Source organism: Poecile atricapillus, chromosome W, assembly GCF_030490865.1.
Source record: "Poecile atricapillus isolate bPoeAtr1 chromosome W, bPoeAtr1.hap1, whole genome shotgun sequence".
Taxonomy (NCBI): domain Eukaryota; kingdom Metazoa; phylum Chordata; class Aves; order Passeriformes; family Paridae; genus Poecile; species Poecile atricapillus.
In genome coordinates this window covers 14,193,699-14,219,930 of record NC_081288.1, presented here as the reverse complement: position 1 = coordinate 14,219,930, position 26,232 = coordinate 14,193,699, and the positions used below count along the sequence as shown (strand labels likewise).

At 39.7% G+C, this 26,232-nt stretch overlaps 1 protein-coding gene across 1 annotated transcript in view; it reads right to left on the bottom strand.

Annotated features, from left to right (window-relative positions):
• PRKAR2B (protein kinase cAMP-dependent type II regulatory subunit beta) overlaps positions 1 to 26,232 on the bottom strand; it is a 75,510-nt gene that overhangs the window by 32,700 nt on the left and 16,578 nt on the right. Inside the window, exon 2 of the mRNA XM_058863916.1 lies at positions 14,380 to 14,415. Coding sequence (XP_058719899.1) covers positions 14,380 to 14,415 — 36 coding nt within the window. The remainder of the gene's footprint in view (positions 1 to 14,379; positions 14,416 to 26,232) is intronic.

The window sequence follows — 26,232 nt, the reverse complement described above, 5'->3', positions numbered from 1 at the left end:
ACCCTCTTTTGTTGTTGCTAGTGGCCTGGGAGAAGATGTTGATCCCATCCTGGCCACAGCCTCCTTTCAGGCAGTTGTAGAGACCAGTAAGGTCTCCCTTGAGCCTCCTCTTCTCCAGGCTGAACACCCCCGGCTCCCTCAGCTGCTCCTCCCTCACAGGACTTGTGCTCCAGACCCTTCCCCAGCTCCATTGCCCTTCTCTGGACTCACTCTAGCACCTGGAGTAGAGAAGGGCCCAAAACTGAAAGCTGACATATGCTTAATATCTTGGTGTAGATTTGGTAAACTGGTGCTATAAAGTGTGAACTCAGAAGCTTTATCCATATCACAAGACTTGGAGCTCCATGGGCTCCACTTAATCATGACCAGTCTGGTAAAATACACTTTCTTGAGAAGCCATCTTAGGAACTGCACCAGTTTTGTCCCAGAGGTGCACAGAGTGGAGCTTGCCCCTGACAGCGACCAAGAGGGTCACTGAAACCTCAGACACGTGAACCAGCTGAGGCCTTGGTGGCTTTCTCCACACCACTCCTGTGCAACAAGGGCACCCGATCCCTCCCCTTGCCGAATTTAAGAGAATAGCAAATAGAGCATTCATCAGGAATGCATCACTTTCTGAGCAATAAAAAATAGTTCTTTTAAAAATAAAAAATAAAAATATGGATCAAAGATGGAATGCAAATCTCTCAAGTCTCACAGCAATAAATTATAAAGACATTACTGCTTTAAACAAAAAGAACGGGATGCACCACGAAGAAGAAAATCTGCCTAAGCAGAAAGTGTTTCATCTCTGCAGAGTGGCTGCAGGATCCAACACCTCTCTGAGCTTGCTACAGCTTGTGCTGTAACCCACTCCTCCCTCCGAAGATGAGGCAGGGTCAGGTACTGAGTCCCTGCAAGTACTGCCAAGGGAAAATAATGTGTGATCTGCAGTAAGGAGGAGGATGTATAGAAACACTGTCAATAACTATGTAGAGTATCACCCACAGAAAAACACAATAATTTATTGGTGATAACAAAACTATCTAAAATGGACATGAATTTCTACTGTAACACACCTAGTAAGAAACAGGCTTTTCATATTTTTATTTATTCTTTTTCAAGAACAGTTCAAAATAAAGTGTTTCTTATTATGCTGTCACCACTGAAAACCTAAGAAAAGGCTCAGTGCAAGAGGGAAGATAAAAAAATTCAGTGAACTGTTGATGAAATTTTAAGATCTTCCTCATAATATAAACACATTCATACCTTCTCAGCAAAATAAACTCACCTTTGAAAATTAAAAATTTTTAAAAATCAGTCAAACCTTCATTAAAAAAATAAATATTGCCACAGATTCCAGTGGGCACAGCAGAAGGCCCCCAGCATATTTTTAAGCCCTCATGAAGTTAAATGTTTTTAACATAATATACCCATATATACACATCTGTATCTGTACCAATACGTGTCTGTCCCAACTAAAGGACCAATGACTCTACTGGAAAACAGAATAGTAAGTCTTCATTGGACACAATCCTCCCCAAAAATAAGGGGACAACATGAAGTTATTCCACTCCCAGGTCATTTTGTGCAGAACACAAAATAAAAACGTAGGTTAAAACCCTCCAAAAGTTATGATGCTAAAATTTGGTTGTTAGCAAAGGGGTACATGCACATCCCTGATGGCTGGTAAAAAATTGCCTCCACTAATCCAGCCAGACCAGGGTTACATTATTCCTTTCCATTAAGCCACTTACATAGCTCTACCCACCTGCATCAATGTGCTATTTCACAATCCAGTCATTAAAGTGCGTTGATTTTACCTCAGGAAGGAAGGACGGTGGTAGTTTTAACTTTGCAGTCATGAAACCAACACCAGGAAGAATAATAGAGAAGTTTCATTAAAAAGAAGTATTCATTAAAAATGGCAGCATGGGGAAGTAAATACAGAGTTCCCGCTGGCATCACTCGTACGATAAATGCACTAAGAAACCCAGTCGTCAGATGTGATTGCAACCAGTCTATAAATAGCGACAATTCCAATTGCTCATATAAATAATGCCTTTGCAAATGATCTCTCCGTCATGTTGTGTTTTGATTAAAGAGCCCTGCATAAGAAGCGTGACATGAACAGAAATGCCCCTGAAATTTGCTTCCTCTCTTGCACAATACAACCACTTACCACCTCAACCTCCAGCCAACTGAGCACCTCCTTTCTCATTCAAATTGATGGGATATATTTAGAGCTTGTAAAAAATAAGGCCTAGCCCTGAATACAAAGGTGTAAAAATTCAGGATAGAAAAGGTAACTCATGATCAGTCAATTATAACTTCTGGTGTACAGGGTTTTTTTCTATTTAATAATTCAAGCTTAATGCAAAGCTTTTAATGATAAATTTTAAAGCTATTTTGTCACATATGCAGTTCTTAAAGTAAAAGTCACCCAACACTGGAACTGATTTTGCTTCAGCTTTGAAAATGTCACAGGTATTGAAAAAACTTTCTCCAACTCCAAATAAGAACGGCATTATGGCCAGAAGTGAACCACGAAATAGCATATCCTAAGAATTATTTGCCAGAAATATATGGATATGCCAGAATTATGAGTATTATTGGCATTTTTCAGTAGTCAAAATTCTTTAAGTCCAGTTTCCAAAAGAATCATAGAATCACTAAGGCTAGAAAAGACCTCCAAGATCATCAAGTCCAACCTTTGTTCTAATACCACTATACCCACTAAACATTGATTCATTCTTTGAACACTTGCAGGGATAGGGACTCCATCACTTCCCTGGGCAGCCTGTTCCAAGGCTTCACCAGTCTAGGTGAATAAATTTTTCCCAGTGTCCAATGTATATGCCCCCTGGTGCAACTGAGGGTCATTTCCCCTTGTCACTTGTTCACTGGGAGAAGACATTGACTCTCCCTTTCATACAACCTCCTTTCTGGGAGTTATAGAGCCTGATAAGAACTCCCCTGAGCCTCCTTTTCTCTAGGCTGAACACCCCCAGCTCCCTCAGCTGCTCCTTGTAGGGCTTGTGCTCCAGACCCTTCCCCAACTGGGTTGTCTTTCTCTGGACTTGCTCCAGCATCTCCATGTCTTTGCTGTAGTGAGGGGCCCAAAACTGAACACTCGTGTGTCCTTGGCAGTGCCAAGTACAGGAGAAAATAATTTTTTAATAGAATAAAAACATTCCGTAACTTTATATATTTTATTTTTTATATTTATTTTTTTGTGAAAGGTAAAGTTGGCACACTCTTGAAAAATTTGCTATTTAAATCAAGAATTTCAAACAAGTGTCAGTGCACTATATCACAATTCTACATTTTCCCCCCAACTTGATCATCAAAATAAAAATTAAAAAGTAATTTGGGAAATCATCACCACAAAACTGGCAAAAAAAGCCAGTTGGCACGCCTGAGACTTTGTCTGCACAAGGGCTACTCATAAAGAAAACATGTAAGAAATCCTACTTAGAAAGTTAGAATACATAAATGAATGATAGTATGTGACAAAACGGCTTATGGCTTTTAGGAAAGTAGAGAAAATACCATTACTTAGTGGGTTGTATTTATTGTCAAATATTTTTCCCAAATTAATACCTTTTTTAACAAAATCATTAACATTTTATTCCACTTAAGGCATCTCTCTACACCAACAGTTACACACTTTATTTTGCTAGATTTACCTGATTTAAAAAGCTGAAAAACATAAACCATAAGCTTGTGTGACATTCAATTAAGTGCTTTATATGTAAATTTCTCAGGACAGCTTTTTGTTCTACGTTAGGTGACAGTAATATTCCAATGTTGTGGGGGGAATTAAATTATTCCTGTTACTTTAAACTTTAAATCTACAGTTTCCTGACCATTCCACAGTCCAGTTCTGTGCAGAAGGTTTTAAGCAGCTGGTTTCAGAGTCAGATGTGAGGATACCATGAGCTCCACGATCACATAAGCAGGTACAGAGCATTAGCATGGCGATATACACATCTACTTTTGTGTCAGACTGCAGCAAACCAGGCTCTAATAGCAGGCAGCCTTTGTCTCCTTTATGCAGCACAGCTTTTATACCATCACATGTTTTAATCTGCCTTCCCTTTCAGGGCAGGTTTTCTGCAGAGATGGGAATGTGCACAGTGCAGGCAGCGAGGGTGTCTCACACCCAACAAGCACTGCTGCTGGGCACTTGGTGGTAGGCGTACCACAAAGGATTTGAAATCCCACTTAATTGTTCTTTTTGACTGCATCAAGCATAGGCTTCCTACTCCTCTCTTCCAGGCCCTTGCTAACCCAGTGTATCAGCAATTGTCACACTCTGTTGCTCCTGCCTCTGCTTTGCTGCTGTGACAGCTGCATGACCATTCTCCAACAGCATTTTAGTATTTTTCACACATGGACTGTGTTTCTTGTACTGACCCATAAGAACTGTACCACTCTCCCTTCCTCATTCTTGCAACAGACCAGTTTCCTGGATGGCACATTAAAGAAGCCAACTGTGCTGGTCTAATAAGCCCCATACATATTAGGATGAACAATGGGACATTCCATACTTGTTCTTCCTACACAATTTGACTTGCACAGCTAAGAAAGTCAATTAACAAAATGTACAGTCCTCACCAACGTGCAATAACACATTTGTGTTGTTGGGCACTACTGAACCACAACGACAATTTGGATTCTCTGCTGTAATTACTCACGAACCAACAGATCCCAGGAGCACACCTCAAGATTTTTCAGATTAGGATCTCTTCTTTTTCAGTGTAATTATGCCACAAAGTAGGCGTAAGCATTTCTCTTCTTTCTTAGGTATTTTGCATTTGAAGCATTCCTTCACACTAACCATGAGAAAATGTGATTGATTCTGTGATATGTCTAAAAATCCTACAGAATAATAGGTAAGCATTATATAGGGAGACATTTCTGCTATGTTCTTTATAAATACATACACAGACGTTTTTGTCAGCTGTTGGCTGATTCTTTGACTTCATCTATTTGAACCTAAACCCCAAACTTGTGATGGCTGGCATTCCCCAGGAACTTATTCACAAATGGATAGCATAAATGGAGCAGTTTTTTTAAAATAAAGAATTAGATTAGTGCTTATCTTCTCAGTAAGGAAAATGCCTGAAAATATTAAATTGTATGCATGACTACCTTTGATATTAGTATATTACTATGATGATATATTGCTATATGTAATATATGACTATGATGGGATAGACAAAAAAAATGAACAAAAGAGTAAATGTATTCAGCTGTGAACCAACTAGTACAGGTGTGAAAGTAGTCCCCAGATCAATGCTAGCAGAAAAAATATGTCTCTTCCTGTTGCTCACTGGCAAGAATATGAGAGACTAGAAAGTAATTATTATTTAGGACTTCCCCCTTTCAGTGTTCCAAGTCCCCAGCTCAGAGAGCACGGTTTTGCTAGAGTACTGCTCCAATTGGAAGCTGTATTTCCAAAACTCAGACTGTGACAGCAGGAGAGAAAAAGACTGACAAGTAGGCATTGAATTTGTGCCTTAAAGATGCACTCATCACTTACTAGACTGCACGCGAAGCAATGGTAAAGGTGTAAACTCCAAATTTTGTTGCAGTGTGTAGCTGATGTTCGGAGTGAAAGATGGTTTCAAAGACTGACTGAAGCTTTGCATTTAGAATGATGGGGTTCCTCTTCTGTGACTGATTATTTGAAAGTGGATCTCCAAATTTTTATTATTTTCTTGTGTATCTAGAGGGGAAAGAGTGTCTCCATGCAATCTCAGGTTTAACAAGAAAACTAAACAAGGCTCAAACAATTCCATTTAATATTTCCTCTGACAAGTCATTTTTCTTTATTTTCTCATGGAGTCCTGCTTCCTATTCTACATAATAAATACATACAATTTTCCTCATTAGTGGATTGTGGCATTGTAGCAAAGAAAAATTGTAGCAATTTTTCACTCTGGCATGCTCATTATAATTCTTCACAATAACTGTGAAGACACCAGAAATCCATCTTTTTCACTTTCACACGAAATTGTTATTAGAACAAGAAGAATTATTCACCTTAACCCCTTAAGGATGCATTCACATTAATGCAACAAATACTGTTATTCCGTTTCAAACAACTTGCTATGTAAAACATGCCTTGTCTTACTCATCTTTTATCCTTCAGAAAAAATCTTCTATAGCATGAAGGTCAAACCACATGAAGTCACAGATGGAATGGAGTTGTTTTGGAAAACTGGTAAGCAGATACAACAGCCTACAGGTTCATGCTCTATCAGTTACAGTGGAGGGAGCGTACCTCCCTAGCCTCACACAAGTGTGGACGAACAATATAGCACAGCAACCAAAGAGGAGCTTATCATAGACACAGACACTGAAATATTTTAAAGAAAAAATATCAGAACTCTTAAATAATGACTATCAATACACACCTGTTCCACATTTATTTTAAAATCCTTCCTCTTTCTTTCAGCAACAGGGATCCATTCTCATTTAAAAAAACAACATTATTTTATTTGTTTCAAAACCACGAGTTATGAGCATCCTGATAAAAGCATTGGAAGGTCATTAACTTCTCTGATCATGGGTTATTGGGATCTCTGAGATCATGAATAATGAATGCAAACTTAGAAGCAAGTTGAAACAGAAAACACAGTATGACTGTTGAGGTTTAAGAATTTAGTGCTCCCACTGAGACTCTCCAAACCATGCTGCTTACTCACTCATTTCTCTTCCCCCTGCAGTGGGCAGGAGAGGAGAACTGGAGGCACAAAAGGTAAAGATCATGGGTTGATATTATAGCAATTTACTGGAAACAGCAAAAAGATAAGGAAAGAACAGTAACACCAACAATATTAGTTACAAAAGTGTTCAAAAAGAGGGAGTGAACCACATGCAAAAAGTGCTCAGCACAGAGCTCAACTTGACCACAGTTGCCCTGACTGCTCCCTCCAGCTCAGAACCGGCATTATCCAACCATTGCCCCTGGCTCAGAACCGGCATTATCCAACCACTGCCCCTGGCTCAGAACCGGCGTTATCCACCCGCTCCCTCCAGCTGGGAACCAGCGTTATCCAACCATTGCCTCTGGCTCAGAACCGGCGTTATCCAACCATTGCCTCTGGCTCAGAACCGGCGTTATCCAACCATTGCCTCTGGCTCAGAACCGGCGTTATCCAACCATGGCCTCTGGGTCAGAACCGGCGTTATCCAACCACTCCCTCCAGCTCAGAACCGACGTTATCCACCTGTTCCCTCTGGCTTGGAACTGGCGTTATCCAACCATTGCCTCTGGCTCAGAATGGCACCACCACACCGCTGCCTCCACCACACTCACTCACCCACACCAGGCTCCAGCACGGTCCTGGGCACAGTCCCAAACAGGACCATTCCCAAATAGTGGTATGGATGAGGCCATGCTGCTGGCTGCAGCTAGGGCTTGACATATAAAACACTTTTCCACACCCATCTTACATACCAGTTACACACAAAATGGCTTTAAAGGTACTGGTCAATCAGTCTAACAACTTGATACCTTGCTAGGTACCTTGCTAGGATGTCTGAGCTCTTCCTCAAACAGGCTGGGCAACTGTCCATACAGACAAATTGGATTCATATTTCAACACCAATCTCTGGTTTATGTTTCATATGTCTGAAACAAGAACAACCCAAATAGCTGAAAAAACTACAATGAATAATTTTATTGATACAAAACCACATGCAGAATGCTTTCCAAAGGTAATACTAAGACAGCAGGAAAAGTTACAATTTCCTATAAAGAGGGATACACAGCAATTTGTGAACTCAAAACTCAACTCTCCTATTTTCTAAAGAAACAGCTGCTATCTAGCTTTACCAGCTTGTGGAATTTAAAAATTACTACTCTGTACATTTTAGTCAGCTTATAAATTCAGTCAAGTATTGTATGATTGCAGAGACATCTAAACAAACATGGAAATACAGATGAAATTTCAATAAATCATCTAAACCATCTAAGTCATCTATGTACTGCTGCAGTATGAACTACACCTCTATTCCTTCAAGAAAAGGCATTACCTTCCATTAAAACTTCTGCAATAACACAAGATTCCTGTGCAGTTTAGTCTATTCTTTACTAAGAATTTATTCCAAGAGTTTTCCCCAAGGCATAGCCTAAATATTTATGTGTGTAAAAACTAGGCCAATCCCTATTTGTTTACTTCCTTTATTCCCTATCACTCCTTGGGACAAATACTGAGAGTCCCCTCCATAGCAACCTGTCACAGCGCACAAGGGTTATGTACTTATTCCTACCATCTCCCTCTTTCCCTTTTCTTGCCTTTTTTCCTCCCTTCCTCCACCACCTCAAACTTTGCCTTATAGTATGCGTCTACAAAATCTCTTCTTTTATTAAGTGTTATGATAAAAAAATAGCTTAAAGATAGCTGTATCTAAAACATGGCATGGCATTAATTTGCAATAGTTTGCCTATTTCTATAACTCAGCTCCATCAATGGGCTCTGAAAAATTCATGTTCGATCATGTATACAAGAAAACACTTTGCTACAACCTGCTAGAATCTATGTTTCAGGTTTTGGAGTTTTAAGAGAGGAATAAATGAAAGTTGAATATGAACCACTTAAAAACTTCATGAAGTAATGCAGATAGCCCAGATTTTTTCTTTTGAACAATACTACTGTCCAACTATACAATGTAATATGTAAGAGTTTTCGTATACATGCAAGGCAAATGAGAGAAGAAAAAGTTTCATGGGCAGAATCTGTCACTAGAACAGCCAAAACAATTGAACCCAGAAGGAGGCAGAAGAGCTTCTGAGCACACATGCTCTTCTTCAGATCCACACCAAAAGCAACAAATCTCAAGGTAACAACAGGACAGGAACAAATACTCCCAAGTTTAACATCATGATGTTATTTATCAAACATTCTGAATTAAAACAGTGGTTAGGAGGGAAATGAGAGTGTTCTTTAAGCATCTAGGGCTATGTTAATTCATTTTTTGACAGGAACTCTTCTCAAATTGCCAGAGAATACAAGAGGAAAACAAGAGCAATTTAAACTCTTGTTTCTGTGACTGTCTCATTTGCAGAAGGGCACAGCAAATAGTCTATGCAGGAAGAACTAAAGAAAGGAAGTGGGATAAATTAATTATGGATCACATATGGAAAACAGCTTTTATCACTAACTTTCCACAGACCCAGAAGTGTTGTGGGGCAGATTCTGAGATCAGTTCTTCATTCCTAAGAGTCAAAGAGACAGCAGTGCCCTGGCAGCCAGGAGGGCCAAGCATGTCCTGAGGGCATCAGGCACAGGATCGCCAGCCAGGCAAGGGAGGGGATTGTCCTGCTCTGCACTGCACTGGTACAGCCTCACCTCGAGTGCTGAGGGCAGTTTTGGGTGCCTCAATAAAGATCTAAAGCCATTACAGAATGTCCAAAGGAGGGCTATGAAGATGCTGAAGGGTCTGAAGGAGAAAGTCATGGAATGGATGAGGTCACTTGACTTTTTTATCCTGAAGGAGACAGAGGGAAGACTTCACAGCATTCCACAGCTTCCTAACAAGGGGAAGGGGATGGGCAGCCACTGATCTCTTCATTCAGGTGACCAGTGACAGGACCCAAAGGAACAGCATGAAGCTGTGTCAGGGAGGTTTAGGTTGGACATTAGGAAAACTTCCTTCACCCAGAGGGTGGTTGGGCATTGGAACAGGTTCCCCAGGGAAACGGTCATAGCACCAAGTGTGATGGAGTTCAAAAAGCATTTGGACAATCTCTTGGGCACATGGTGCAACTCTTGGGGTGTCCTCTACTGGGACAGGAGTTGTACTTTCCTGCCAGCTCAGGATATTGGATGATACATGTGCTTTAAGCAGGACCAGGACCAGACTAAAGCACAGCATTCCCCCTGACCAGTGGCTCTAAGGTAGCTACAGCTCACTGCACCACACCCTTATTCTTACTCAGCAAAGGATTTGAGAGCTACAGTGATGGTAATTGTAGGAAGGACCCTGACAAGGCACAATATGCCTTCTTTAGTGCACTCTGCTCATGCAATGTAGATACACTCTCAAATTCTGATAGCACTTTTTCTTCTGGTTTTCCTCACCACTACAATGGCAGCCTCAGTGCTTGAGTTTTAGTATTAGATAGCACTGTATGTCATCTATGTCCTTGCTTATTTCAGAAATGATACACATTGAACATTTCAAATTTTAGATTAACTACATGTGTGTAATGAACAAAGGAGAATCCAATGTCACTTGAATTCAGTTTGGGGTTTATTCATCACTCAGAAGAAGCAGAACCATTAATTCTTCCTGAAAAACTGGAATTACTAGTTCATCAATAAAATCCTTCATTCTTCTTTCTTCTGTCACTCAATGTGATTCTACAACAACCCTGCATCCTACCTGAGCATTTCAAAGGGGACTTTACAGCTGCTTAATTCCACAACATTATTTTTGGTACAACCTCAGCTTCTGCTTTACTCTATAAAAGGGAATAGCACTTCATTTCAGTATGCTGCCTTTCTCTGACAATTTTTAATATGCCACAGGAAAGTGGGTGCCAATCTTTTTAAGAAAAACTCAATATAGTTGAGTTGATTGAAAAATCAAAAGTGAAATATTGTTCCTAGGGACATTTTCTATTCTCGGTTAGCAATGTCGATTTGCTCTTCCTAAATACTAGTTTATATAAAACCATTTAATTTGATATCACCTATGCTCTTCCATAATTTCAGAAAGCAATTAGCCATTCCTTCACTAACAGGACCCCTGTAGTCTAAATGCAGTAAAATTCACCCTGATTCTTAAGTACTTTGCCATGCTTCCTGCAGGAATTATTAAATTGAAAAGTAGCAGTGATATATATAAATGCTACTCTGGGCATGACTAATCCAGTCCACACAATGGTTCAAAGATACTGCAGACCAAAACTCTTATTTTGTTACTTTCTTCCTAATGGCACCTTACACAAAGTAGAAGAAGAAACTGTTCTGACAAACTTGCTCCCAGATTTTCCCCTGTATGAGGCTGCACAGAATCTCTAGCATCCTATCTGAAGGACAAAGGGGTGCCGTTCATGCTCCCCTTTTTTTCCACACCCACGTCTCTTGATTGCCTCAACAGTTGTTTTCCTTTCTCTTCATCTTAGTGCCAGCAGATTTGAAAAGAAAAATTAAGGATTAACTACTTGCAGCTGTCTCATTGTTCATTCTAGTTCTATAAAGTATTTTTAATCTCCTCTTCTTACTAAACTCCTCTTTTTAAGAGTGTAATATCTATTATTCTTTGTGCATAGCCTAGAACAATGGAATGCATTATTAACTAACCCGTGAGTAGCTGTCACTAGCACCAAAAGTGTATTTTATGTATAGAGCCCACATTGCAAATATACACATACATATGAATAAACACACATCAGAGATACCTAATTAGGTAGCTCAATAAATTTTAAGAACTGGAATTCTAGAACAACTAATTTATCCTAGCTTACTTCTGCTTTTTTCCTTACATACCAATGACAGTTCATTAATACATTCTCAGCATGTTAACAGGAACAGCTGTTAAATAATAAATGCTGTACTGTATTATTTTCAGTAGGTGCTTCGGCAATTAAACTCCGGGTGCCTAATTTCTAGCTCAGTTAGGAAAAATAACTATATCTTATGCAACCAAGTAAAATACTAGGCATTACCCAAGAAGTAACAGAAACATCAAAATACCCATTGTAGAGAATTATTGTTCTCTGTGAAGAAATGCTGGAAACTCAATGCAAATCAACGCACCAGAACCTCATGTATTTCTGTTTTATTTAAATCTATCCACCCTCAGGCAGCACAACTCCTAGGTCTGTGCAAGTAGAGAGAACCTATGGGCAGAGGCATGACAAAATGGGGCCCTGAAGTCACACACTCCCAGAATCAATCTGCAGTATCATTAACACATGCAACATGAAACCACATTCTACAGCTAACTCTCCGAATATTCACCACGAGCTTGGAGATATATTCACCAGAAGAAAATCTTCAAAAGCACTCAAGAATCAACAATATTGCACATTTCAAATTTTAAAATAACTCTTAGCCAAACAGCCTAAAATTAAGAGAAACTCATATTCAAGGAAAAAAACCCCTACATTTCATTTGGTCTGCCTACATAATACATATGGCATTTCCTAAACATGAGAATCAGCTTTGACTACAGAAGGCTGTTAAGCTACCAAGCATAAAAAAAACCAAGCCCAGCAGCTACTATCTAGCTTTTCCCTTTGCAAGGTATCTTGATGGCCTTAATCTACACAGACAACTGTTCAATTAAAAGAAATGTATTTAAAAATATGATTAAGACTGCAAACATCCTTGTGAAATGTTTATATTATCAGCATAGTCTGATTTATATTTTTAATTTTATATTTTATGAAGTTTCTTAAATGTACTGTACTTCTCTGACATTTATCATTTAAGAAAAGAAAGAACTATCACCTTCCACTGGCTTCCTTCTTTGAAAAATAGTTATTTTAACTATTAAAGCTATCACTAACTTAATAAAATAGTACACATAGTGGACTGCAGCATTACTTTGTTCGAGCTTGAAATGTATTCACATGATTTACATCTGATTTACTACGCCACCTGACTCATTATTCTGAATAAGATAACTATTCTATCTCTCCACAACAAGACCAAAATACATGAAATATTAATTCCCTACAGAAATTATTTCCCTGATAATTGCACAAAACTTTCAGATTTATGTTTTTATTTTCCTTTTACAAATAAATGTTAATTTAATATTAAAGAAACATTAAGAATAACTGATTGGGGGCTTTTTGTGTGCAAGTATTAGCTTTTCAAATAATCAAAATCTCTGAATGCAAAAGCTTATCACACATCTGTTAGAAGGACTGCATTCATTAATGTCAGCTATCAGTCAGTCACAGCAGAACTCTCCTTAAAACATGAAATCTGATTTGTATAGAGTCCTGCTCACTGTTACTGAGCACTACTAAACAAATCATTCCTTTCATTTCAAACTACAGTACCTCATGAAGTATTATCCTTAATTAAAACATGAGAATATTTGGAACTAATTACATTTTCTTCCTTTGTGATACACATGTGAAGGTGGTCAGTCATTGGCACAGGTTGCCCAGACCAGCTCTGGATGCCCCTGGATCCCTGGAAGTGTCCAAGGCCAGGCTGGGCAGGGCTCTGAGCAACCTGGGATAGCAGAAGGTGTCCCTGCCCATGGCAGGGGGTTGAAGCTGGGTGATCTTTAAGGTTCCTTCCAACCCAAACCATTCTATGATTCTATGATATGCTTTGCACCAATCCTGCAAACCCTTTTTCTCTACAGCTCCTCAGTAAACCTGAGGATTTTCACTCATATTTTTACATTGACAAGGGACTACCTGACTGAGGTTGTAACTAGCAAAACTAGAAGTCTGGATAGACTTACTGCATTATGAAATATGTTTATTAAAAATGACCTGAAGTTGAAAACAAACAGCATTTTATACTTAGATGTTAAACATACTGAAATTACTATGAATAGTTCACATCTCCTGCTCTCCTGACTCTTTATGAGTCAGCCATGAGTCTCATTACATTTCATGGTGACTTTTATACCACATTTTCAGATTCGTAGTACTTCAAACAAATAAGATCCAGATTCTGGGCCCCACAATTCAGAAGAAAAAAGCCATGAAAAATTAAGTCTAAAGGACATGACACAGCAGAACAAAAAGGAAAGGCCAAGAATATTAACTTTTAATGATACGTAATTTGGAGGGATCTGTTACATGTAATGGAAATAAGGCAGAGTCCCCTGAGCCAGCAAGAACCAAGTTAACTTGAAGAATACACAAAGCAGCACTGGGTGAGGAAGGTGCTCACCCAACACCACACACCACCACCACGGCAATGGTGCTTCCAGAGCTGATCTGCCAGCTCTGCGCAGCACAACACACCACGCACACAAACCAGCCAGGGTTTGGACAGTGAGATTTCCAGTACAGCTGTACATTTCCTCATGCATAGCTGATCATGAAATTGCAGCTTTAGGTTGTCTGTGAAGTAAGCAAGGTATAACCCTGCTTACATTCAGTTTACATTCAGTTCTTGCTTTCAACTTTCATATCTGCTAGAACTGAAATAATTTTCTTTAAAGGTGGGGGGAAGTTTAGGTTTTTAATAAATTCCACAGCAACAAGAAGGTTTCGTGCAAGTTCCATGACCTGAAACCTTGGCTACATTTTTCAGTAAAGCAGGTAACAAATTAGAGGTTAGCCCAAGTCCAACATCTTTACAGAACATTGACTAATGTCATATTACGTTCTACATGACAGTCACTGCCAGCATAGTGTTTCAACTATTATGTAGACAACTGGAACTTCATTCCTCTTACCTGATGCACGTCTGGTGAATCTGTTTACAGCTGGAGCTGAAAGAAAAAAAAAACATTTTGATTATTTTTGTAGTAGTCTAACTTGCTTTAAACATAACAATGTTATACTTCATTCCAAGTGTGACAACTGCAAACACCAGATTATCATTATTTTTGTATCTTTACAGGAACCAATTCGTATACACTTTAACTTTTAAGTAGCTTTGCAAGAGATGGTACATAGTAACTAAAAAGCTTTCCAGACCACTTTCAGCTTTCTAAGAGTTCCTGTTACTTACTGCTGCTCATGAGTGAATGTGAGACATTTAGAGCTGCATCTCCATTATTTATTAAGTGCACAGAAATTGGCATCTTGCAAACAATAATGCAAACAGGGATATAAAAAGTATGTAAAAAAATTTACTTCCTCTTTACAAAATATACCTATTGAAAATCTGGCACTAAAGGTACTCGTATAGAGAAAAAGACTAATTTGTAAGCCCATTAAAAGATAAACTTTTGCTTTGGCTAACCTTTAAAACTCCTTAGGAAAGTCAATAACAATGCCAACCCCCACTAAAGCCCCAGTGCAAATGTTTTATAGTGCCATCCTGGCACATCTCCAACTGCATGCTGCAAACATTTGTAATCAGACTCCTGTCTTGTTTCCAGCTGGGAGAAACTGCGAAATACAATTTAAAACACATAGCTTTGCCTCTCTTTCATTTCATTTCTAGGTTTACCAGCTTCTTCAAGAGTTACTAGACATAAATAGGTAAATAGTTTCATGTTTTGCCTTCCAAATACAAACTCCAGCCTTCTAATTAGTAAAAACCACTGGTCTTGAACTCTACTTTCATGTGCTGTATTAACTGCTGGAATAAACAGCAAGAAGAAAATCTGAATGACCTAATTTCAAATGTGGGCAGCAGCCACATTAAAAATGTATGCCCTTACAGTGCTTATTAATATTCAACCTTTTAAAACTGCTCATGTTTACACAGAACTGAAAAATTTAAAATATTAACCTTTTTCATTTTATCCCACTGAATTTTATAAGGGAGTTATGCATCATGTCTTGAACACCTAAGCCAAGAGAAAAAAATTGCTCAGAAAACAGAAGAGACAGTAACAACAGCCTGAGATGCAAACTGACTTCTTATTCCTTTGGGGACAAAAAAACAGAGCAAAGCTACAATTTCTGAGCCACACTCACAGATGGTTTGTACAAGCACATACAGGAGTGACAGGTCCAAGTGGCAAAAAAATACACTGGGAAACCTGACTACAGAGGTTTGGAGTGCTAGCCATGAGGAAGGAAACCTCTGGTTAATAAGCTGTTACAAACCCCAAACACATATATATAGATGAGCACAGGAGTAACATCACCAACAAAGTTATTTTGAAACAAGGATTCTACTTCCCCTGAATATTTTTTCTTTAAATATAAAGACAAAAAATGTAGACACATTTTTATCAAAACAGACAGCACATTTTATGCAACTGCTGTTTTGTCATATGGGGGCTGTTTGATTCCTCAAAACTGTTTATTTTGTCACTACTGTTATGGGCCAAATTAATTTCAGGACATCATGACTGTCACCATCAGATGGCTGAGTTGTTTCCTCAAGCAAGTAAATTTGCAGCAGGTCTCAGCAGATGTGTTCATATTTAAAAAAAAAAAAAATTGGAGTCTGACATATTTTTAACAAGAAAGCATAAAATAATGTTTTCCTCCCATTCAGAAGCTTTCCCCAAACTCAGGGACGGCTTTAGCTGTCATTTTATATATTATCTGCAGAGATGAAGATTTAACTCCTCTAGACAGCTACCTCAGCATATTCAAAAAAAAAAAAAAAAAAAAAAAAGAATGTAGCACAAAACTAACAATTTGAAACGAGTTACTGGGATTGTCAAAGAAAAAAGTTCTTTTTCAGCTACATAATTCTAAATTCACTCTTTTATTAGGCTACAAGAAGCTTAGTTTATTGTGCAACAGATTTTACAAATTATTTACTGTTAGAAAAAAAAAAAATACCAAGAATGTCAGAACCTTGATCAGCAATTATTTTTGAGCTTATGTGAATAATCAGTGTTTCAGCAGCAACCAGACAAAGCCTTTCAGCCCAGACTGGGATTTCATGGAGGTCATCCAAATGTGTTACTGGGAGATTTAAAAGCAGAACCCACAGTTATTTGTTATGGAGCAAGTTGAACTACTCTCTATTTTTCTGGTAGCAAATCACAACATACTTCTGTTGTCCAGAAAGGTGGAAGATTAGCATACAAGAAGGCCTCAGAAAATAATCAGCCCTACAGGAATGTAGTTGTTTAGGTGTTTTCAGTACAAAGTAGATGAGTGGTCAACCAGGTCATTACAATGTCTGGCAGGATAAGCATAGTAAGGTGGGCAAAAGAAAGTCCAAGATGTATTTGCTTAAGGAATAAAACAAATACTAAATTATCTTTCAAACATGTCAGAAGCAGAACAAATGGACACATCAATGGCAAAAATATTCAGTGAGGGATATCAAATGTTCCTCCTGGATCCATACAGCATCAGGAACAGCAGAGATTCCCAGGGAAGAAACACTACTTATTGTGCCTATGATTACCACCTTCCCTGGGTATTTATTTTTAGCCACCATCCCTACTGAGATCTGAGTTAGGCTGACTCTCAGGTTTGGACTGAGATGACTGTCCTGATTCACACAGCTCAAGTGGAAGTGGTACCCAGAGAGACAGGGATGTCGAGAGACAGTCTTGGCATCCAGGTTGAATTGTGAGGGCAGCTTTGAAATCCCACTCATAGGACACAGGAATATTGTACTTAAATCCACAGGTTCAAGCCGCAAGCTACACACATGAAGAAGTGGTGCTTTGTGATTCCCACCCCACTGCTGCTTCAGCTGCTTCCCAACACTCTGCTCCCCTCTCTCCTCTCAGCCATGTCCACAGGCAGGTTCTCAGGACTCCCAGTGCCTGTCTGCAGGCACAGCAGAGAGCAGCTGGCTTTGTGCTCTGCAGGCTGCCCAGGGACTGCTCCCTACAATGTGAAACCCAGGCAGCCCTGTTGGAGGGTTACCCCATCCCTAGTAACATGCCAGATGCAACACTGCTGACTCACACCAGTTCACAGCCCCAGTTTTCCACCAGGGGTAAGCGTGGGAAGGGAATGGGCACAAGACAATACATATGTGGCTATTGAAGTTAACTCTACAGCAAAAATATACTTAATCTTACAGGTTATAGTGACATTGTGCTGTCACTGCTTGCTCAAAATGATTCAATTCAAACAACTTGCTAGGAAAAAACCACAGTAACCTACAGTGCCACATGCATCCCCACTAACATGTGCAAAATGTAGAAGGAACAAAACTCATGGATTGCAAAATCTCACCATTGCAAAAGTCAGGGATTTTTCCCAATAAAAGGCATAAACAGACATACAGATAAATTCAGAACATGTCTGGTGACATTCAATATTTTTTTTCAGTATCAGAAAGAGTGCTGTATCACAACAAATAATGTACAGCTGTGCACAGAGAATCTTGTTTACAAGCTTGGTATCACTCCAATATTGAATGTGACTCTTCATGCTCCACTTTGTTTCAACCAAAATCTATTACAAACTTCACAGGGGAAAATTATCAGGGGGTGGGGTGGGAGTGTGTGAGAGAAATGACAGAGGTCTGTATCCTGATGAAGTTTGGATTAAATTCCCATTTGAAAATGCACAAACTTACATGACATTCCAGTATTTGATTCTTAGCACTACATAAGAGAGAATTCCACTATCTGTCACTTGTTAGCAACTGAAATTCATGTTTGAAAACCCTTGCTCAGAGAACTGTATGGAAGTACAGCTTCTAAAATATTTTAGCAATACAGATCAAGCAAATAAATATAAATAATTGGTAAATTATCAAGAGCAGCATAACTTTGTACGTAGAGGAGGAAATGGGAGTCTGTGGGGTGGTTTGTAGAGTAGCAAGACAAAGAAGATAATGCTAATAAAAGATCCCTACCTGGGCATCCTCTAGATGGTTAACCTGTTCTGATAGCCTGAGCTCTTTCTGCCAACTCACAATTTAAATGTTTTTTAAACTGCCAGAGATTCTTGTGCGATTAATGTCACCTGAAATAAGAAGCTAAACACATCACAGATATTAGACATGCAGCCTTCCTACGAAGTCAGGGACTGTAAGCCTGTAACGGATTGAAGAAGAAGCTCTGTGTATCAGGGGCTGTTAGGGACATGTCTGAGCACTCTCTGACAACCAGACCGCAAACTGGTGCTTCCTGCAGGTCTGCAAAGCACAGCAGACACATCTCCAGGAGTGCTGCAGAGCGCATAGAACCTCACGTGTGCCCAAGCCAGGGTGAGCTCACCCCACTCCCTGCAGCTGCCCCAGGGCACAGAGTCCTGCAGGAGACTGCTCACTCTCCTGCCACACTTACAGCACCCCAAGGTAATGCTCTTTTACAGAAAAAACACACAAAGCCAAAATGCCTGCTCAAAGTGACAAGGACTGGCAGGGGATTAATGATTACTCTTCAGTGTTAGTAAAAATTAGAACACTTTCCACAAGCCTCGCTTTCAATTAGCCACTGCAATTTTTTCATATGGCAAAGGACTAAACCCCCTTTAAAAAAAGAAAAACAAACAAATAAATAAATAAACCCTCAAAAATTAAACCAAGCTATTACATGTTTAAAACCTTAAAATTTGGCAGCCCATAGCCCCAAACCCTATCCTTATTTGCAAAACAGGAATACTGTGAATGTAGCTTAATGGCTAGACAAACATCCACACCATGGTGTATCCTCCTGTGGAAAGTGCAAATGCCCCAGGTGAAGTTAGGAAACTAATGTCATATCCAAATCATGCACTTTTTCTATCCTATTGAAGGCAAAACTGTGTGAAAACTCTCAAGGACCTCACTGAGGTCAGTGGATCAAACCTAGTCCAAATGAACAATAGACTGATAACCTGCTCTCAACACACTGTCTGATTTTATTCCATTTAACTCTAGTGTTCTCAGTAGAGTTATTCCTGATTTACCTATGGTCTTTTCATTATATACCTCAAAATCCCAGGCTAAATTTTAACTGATGACGATCATGGGCATTAGATGTTCCACCTCTTCAGTTCCAAGCTTACCTATTTCTCAAAGGTCTCAACTTTCAGAAAATTTTAAATTACGCTTATTGCAATTACATTCCTATATTATGCTAATTAATATTCATTTGTCTTCTTTCACAAATAATTATTAATTAGAATAACCTAATCAGAACAAGAGTAAAATCAAATCTAAATGAATGCTTCTCTAAAATACACACTTTAGTCAGATTAATGTTTTTATATCCCAGATGGAGGAAATAGAGTTAACTCCCCATTATCCAGGACAATGATAGGCTGGGACACCACAGATAATAACAGTCATTTGGAGCCCCTCTAATTTCCCTCCATCACAGGAAAACTCACGTTAGGTTAGGAGTAATCCAGATAGAAGGATTGTTTCAGAGGCTGAGAACAACACAAGACAATACAGTTATGTTAATGTACCTTCACACTGATAAAACCTCACAAAATCTCAAGGAAAGCATGACAAATTCACTGACAGTTTGAAGAAACGACTCTGACAAAGGAGGGAGTTGCCAGGTCTATGGAGAATGGTTCTTGTCTTTTCTCTGTGAAAGGCTACGAAAACTGTGAGGAATGAGAAGGGATGAGCACAGGAAATACACAGCTATTATTTGGAAGCCAAACAAACAGTCCTGGCATGGCTTTCTAAACATTTGTATTTCTGAAAATTTAACAGCAATGGTAATATTTTAATAATGAAATACATTAAGTATGTTTTATTATTTCCCTCACCAAGTAAGTCAGTCTCAGAATTATTTTCTTTTATTATTATTAAAAACAAAGTTGAAGAACAGCAGCATATAGGTTTGGCCTTTACACAAAGAGAAAAGGTAAATCATAGCCACAGGTGCTTCCTGTATGTACCAGCCAAAGAACCTGACAGGTTGGACAGCAACACTGCCACCAAATTTCCCAGTAAACAAATCTTAACATCTCAAGAATATCTGAAGCCCACTCCAAAACTCTGATTAGCCTCGGTGAAGAGTACCCACAGTTTCTGAAAGGGTAGGATCTGCACACACAGGGACCTGGCTCCATCCAAAGAAAGGTGTATTGCTGGAAGGCATTGCAAGCACACACTTTCAGGAGAGGGCTCCCTAAGGAGTTGAGACTGCTCCATAGCTGTGGAGACAGAGTGCACATGGACACATGTGTTCACATACACAGCAGAATGCAGGCAGTGAGGCATGAAGGCAACACAGGCCTTCAGTGAATCCTGTAGACTGACTGAGAAGCAAAAGATGGGGGAGAAACAACACTCTAGTGGTAGCATTTATCTGCTACTGGGAGAAGAAGAGAGAGAATAATTTTGCTGTTGCAAGAAAAGTAGATGTTGGCAAGAAAACATGGCTTCATCATAAAATTTATTTATTCTTTAATTGAAAATGACATCTACAGGTCATTTCATCAGGTACCATTAATTTGTACACATTCAGATTCCTCAAAATATTTTGAACCTGACCTCCTACAACACATGATTCTTCATTCTCCCAGTCCCTTCTGGGACTTTAAGTCTTCTGCAACTTTGGTGCTGTGGCTGGAGCATTTGCTAGCAAAGACTGAAGAAAAAAAGTCATTGTGTACCTTGTCCTTCTTCACATACAGATATCAGATCTCCCATTTCCTTCTGGAGAAGGCTCACATTTTCCCTGGTCTTTCTTTTATCACAAACATACCTATAGAAACTTTTCCTTGTTGCCCTTGACATCCCTGGCCAGACTTAATTCTTTCAAGGCTTTAGCTTTCCTAACCTGACCCCTGGTGCTCAGACAACCTCCCTGTGTTCCTCTCAGGCTACCTGTCCTTGCTTCCACCTGCTGCAGGCTTCTTTTTTGTGTCTGAGTTTGTCCAGGAGCTCTTTGTTCATCCATAGAGGTCCCCTAGCCACCTGATTTCCTCTTTGCTAAGATGCATCACTTCTGAGCTTGGAAGAGGTAATTCTTGAATATTACCCACCTTTCTCAGGCTTCTCTTTCCTCCAGGACTTTCTCCCATGGCACTCTATCAAGCAGATCCCTGAATAAGCCAAAATCTGCCCTGCTGAAGTCCAGGGTATGGAGCTTGCTGTGCACCCTAATCACCACCCTGGGCATCTCAAACTCCACCACTTCATGGTCACTGCAGCCCAGGCTGCCCTGGGGATTCGCATTCCCCACCAGATCCTACCTGTTGGTGAGACCAAGGTCCAGCATAGAACCTCTCCTGGTTGGCTCCCCTATCTCTTGGAGGAGTTACCATCAATGCATTCCAGGAATCTCCTGGATTGCTTATGCTCTGTTGTGTTGTCCTTCCAACAGGTACAGGGGTGGATGTAGTCCCCCATGAACACCAGGACATCTGAATGTGAGACCAACCATAGAGGACCTCATGTGCTTCCTGGCCTGGCAGCTGTAGCAGACCCCCACTAGTGTCCCCTGTCCCTGCCCTCCCTTTAATCCTGACCCACGGGCTCTGGGTTGGCTCCTCTCTCCCCCCAGACTTTGCTCCACGCACTCCAGCTGGTCACTGGCATAGAGTGTAACACCCTGTCCTCATCTCTCCTGCCTGTCCTTCCATTCCAACACTCCTGTCACAGCAGCCATCCCAGGACACAAGATCACAGCTCTGCAGGTGTGTGCACGTCTCTGCCTCCTCCTGTTTGTGCCCCTGCTGTGTGCACTTGCACAGGGGCAGCGAAGTCGGGTCCCCAGCGAAACCAACTCTCTGGCTGATTACTCTGCAAGTTGTTTATTTAACCTGTCACAACACAGACCATTGAGAGTGATGTAAATAAGTCTCTCCGACTTATATCAGTTAAAGAGATTTCAGCTCTTATGAATAATTGATGCTGTATGTAATTACAAATGCTGAAAATAAAAAAAAATAAAAAAATTAAATGCCTGGCTGATGTTAGACCAATGACCCCACACAGTGAAACGGGCTGTCACAGCTCATTATTTGGAATCAAACATTGATCTTTTCCCACCCAAGCAGCTTGATGGTGGCAACAGATTAGTGTCCCATGTTAAAGCAACAAAGTGAAGCTGTTGATGAGTTTTTCTATCTTAAATACGCATCCTATTACTTAGCATTTTTGCCCTTAGAAATTCATCCTTGTTATTGCTTGTGCTCAGTACACTTGGTCATCATCTGATTAAAAGTAATTAGCAATCTAGACAAGAGGAAAAATACATATATAATTTACAGCAAAATTTATAATTTTCTGTAATACCACAGGGTAAAAAAGTTGTGTTAGAATTTGTCTACATACAAGCTGAAAATGTGTATATGTGTGGAAATCTTGGTTTGGAGCACTTGCTGCCCTCAACCCCAGATTACTCAGGATATATGATGAAAAGCAGTAGTGTGTATGAAAGATGAATTCTACCCTCCAGAGACAACATCTTTTGAAAGCAAAATGGAGGCTAAAAATACAATGTAATACATGTATGAGGGAGGTCAGCCTTCCTAGACCATGCCCTGTGCTACAAAGACACAATCCCACAGGGCCAAGACCCAAGACCTGCAGTCCTGCTTCAGCTGGTTACCATCTAAGGCTTCTGTTTTGTACAATTTACTGAACTGCCTATTTCTGCCCCAGCAGAGTGGGTTGGGGTTTGTGGGTTGGGTTTTTTTTGTTTGTTAGGTTGGATTCTTCTTAACATGATCACTACACCCAATATCACTTGCAGTAACATCCTTCTTTGCTAATTTATTTCCATCTTCAAGGGCTATTCTGCTATAGCCAGAGCATAGCTTACAATTGCTACCAAACAATCTGACACAAAATATCAGTAATGCTTACCTTCTCCCCATCTCTAAATGGCTTCTTTTCACTTGAAATTTCACAAGCTATTTTAAGAATATTGTGGTTATTTGCTTTCTAACACTGCTGCATACGCATTTAGATCCATTTCATGTTCTTTTCTGCTTCCTAATTTTGCTGCCTGAAGCATATATACTAATGTGTGCACGTTCCCTATCAGAACACAAGAAAAACTGGTCATTCTGCCAAAGCTCTACCAGCAATGCTCAGATCAGCTGGGATCCTGTAAAGGATCAAACTGACATAACTGCTTCGGGTTCACCAGCTCATAAAATAAAAAAACTGTATCTGTCCTTGAAACAATATTTCCATCAAACTGAAAACTAGAGCACTGAAGATTTTATATGAATGACGTTTTCTCCTAATTTCCTTCCCTTAGACATTATATAACAGTGCTTTGGGTCTTTGGGGGTGGGGAGAGTGTGGTTTGTTTGATTGGTTTATTTTTCTCAAAACTTTGGCCTATGTCTTTTGTCTCTTGACAGTACCTGCAAGATATATTTATTACAAAGGAATAACATTGCAATCTCACTGATGGAAGTGGGCTGGAGAAGATGTCAGTATTATTCTCTGAAGGAGTGCACCTTTGTGTAGAGTTTATAATTATCTCATCTATTTTATATCATTTGACAATGGTGAACATAACTGCTTTCTCCCATACACATTCATACTATCCATCTCTAATCTAAAGCCTCAAAGCATTTGAGACTCAGGGTTTCCTACTATTTTTCATGTTTTCGTCACTTTGCTATTAGGTTATTACAACAAATCCTACATGGGCAAACACCATTAAAACTTTCCAAAGCTAAGATTTTAAACAAAGACTCTGCTTGGCTCCTAGGACTGCCTTGGCAGAAATGTGTGGTACAAAATACCTTGATGAAAAAGTATATAAATATGTATAATCTGCAATCTGCATTGCCTGCTTATTCACTTCCTGGTGAAATCTAAGATTTTGGACTTGATGCATATTTTAAAGTTTGCATATTTTAAGAACATTACGTTGTTAAAGGGAGTTTCTCTTGCATTCATGTTAATTCATTCTCAGCTATTCAGATCTAAAATAGACAATTTTGTTAGCTTTCAGATAATGAAGCAAAGCACATTTTCCACACTTGGTTTTAGAGACAGGCTGAGAGAAGCACCTCATCAGCAAACACAGTGACTGTAAAGAAAAAAATTTTTAAAAGCCCAAACCCCAAGTGTTACTGCTTGAATATAATAAGAATGGCTGTTTCAGAGAAAAAAAAAAAAGAACAACAACCAAAAAAAAAAAAAAAAAAACTGAAAAAAATCTGGAAAAAACCCCAACCAAACAAAATAATACAAGCATCTAACTAGAAAAAAGAGAATTTTTTTTCTCATGGCCAAAAAGAGAAGCTGTTAAGAAATATTCTCTCCTCACTACTACCACATAAAAGAACCTTGTGGGTGATACTGATGGCTGGACAGTGCTTCCTTGAATCCAGCATGCTGACTAACAAAACACCTAATAGTCTGCAAGCAGAGCCCACCACTCATTTCCTAGTAAGGTGTTCCACTGGTTAAACTACACATTATATAATTCCCACATTAGACAGACTGTCCAATGTCTGGCAGCAAACAAAACCAGTTAGTGAAACAACAACAAAATGAACAAGTCTCAGTATCCTCAGCCAGGAACACATCTACTGAATTCACTTGGTGGCTGACACCTTCCCCAAGCTCAGATCCCGCAGGTCTGAGTGTGGCTTCTGAGAACAGGTTTGGGATACTTCTGGGTCTTGTTTTTCTGTTTCTAGCCTGTACTCTTTGGCTACAGACCTGGGCAACACCAGCAACAAAAGCCTGGGCTACAAAAAACTAGTGTAGAGATCTGAGTTTGAGTCAAGGGTAGAAGAGAGAGGAGGGAAATTACAAAATCCAAAATATTTTGCTGTTCCCTTCCCAAATACATGCAATGCTAAATTACTGCAAGCAGCTATGGGAGATTACAGAGAAGCTGCTGGCCAAAGCACCCTTTGTGATTTGGCCTTTACAGCTCTCAGGAACAAGTGAATGAAGCACAGCTGGTGCTGGCAGCTGCACTCACTTCAACACAGGCCTTGGACACCATGGCAGCATCTGCTCTCATCTACTCTTGCACACGTGTGGGACAACGTGAGTCCAAGGAGAAGGTGAGATACAGAGTCAACTTGAATAATACAAGCATCTACCTCCCTTTCTGACAGTCAAAACCACAATCCACATCCTCAGTACCACTGATAATGCCCAAATTATAGAGATCCCAGGTGTGATTCAGGTTGACCTTAATGAATGTCTGTATGAGCCATGGAAGGGCATAGAGAAATCCACCAGAGAACCCCTGGTGACAGTGATACCTAAGTGATTCCACAAATCTACACAGGCTTAATCTAGAGTTAGCTGCATGCTGACCTGTTGACATTGCTTCAACAGCAATGCAATCAGGTGCTGGTGAAGACGTGTGAGATCTCCCAGAGCAATTGAAAGATGGCAAAGAACAACAAAAATCCATCAACAATGAGCTACCGTGACTCACAACAGAACAACAGAATATTGTTCTCTCTATTGATAATGACACAAAGGAGCACCACACCATATGTCTATCATGCTGTCAACAATGAACTTGAGGATCTTACAAATGGCACCTCCAAAACTGAACATCTGGCAGTTGTTCTCCCCTGAACTGGGCAGGTAAAGAATGGTGGCAATTAGGGATAACTACTTTTCAAGTGACCAGGCAGGACTTAGACCCATTGCCTTGTGATGGCTAGCAGCTGACCAAAGGGCAAACAGAGCATGGGCCTCGTCTCCATGATCATGTCCTGATCCTGAAATTCCCCCTCAAACATCTAGCTCTCAGTTTTCAAACATGGTACCCTGCTCTTGCTCTCTCTCTCTTCTAACAAATGTAGGCATG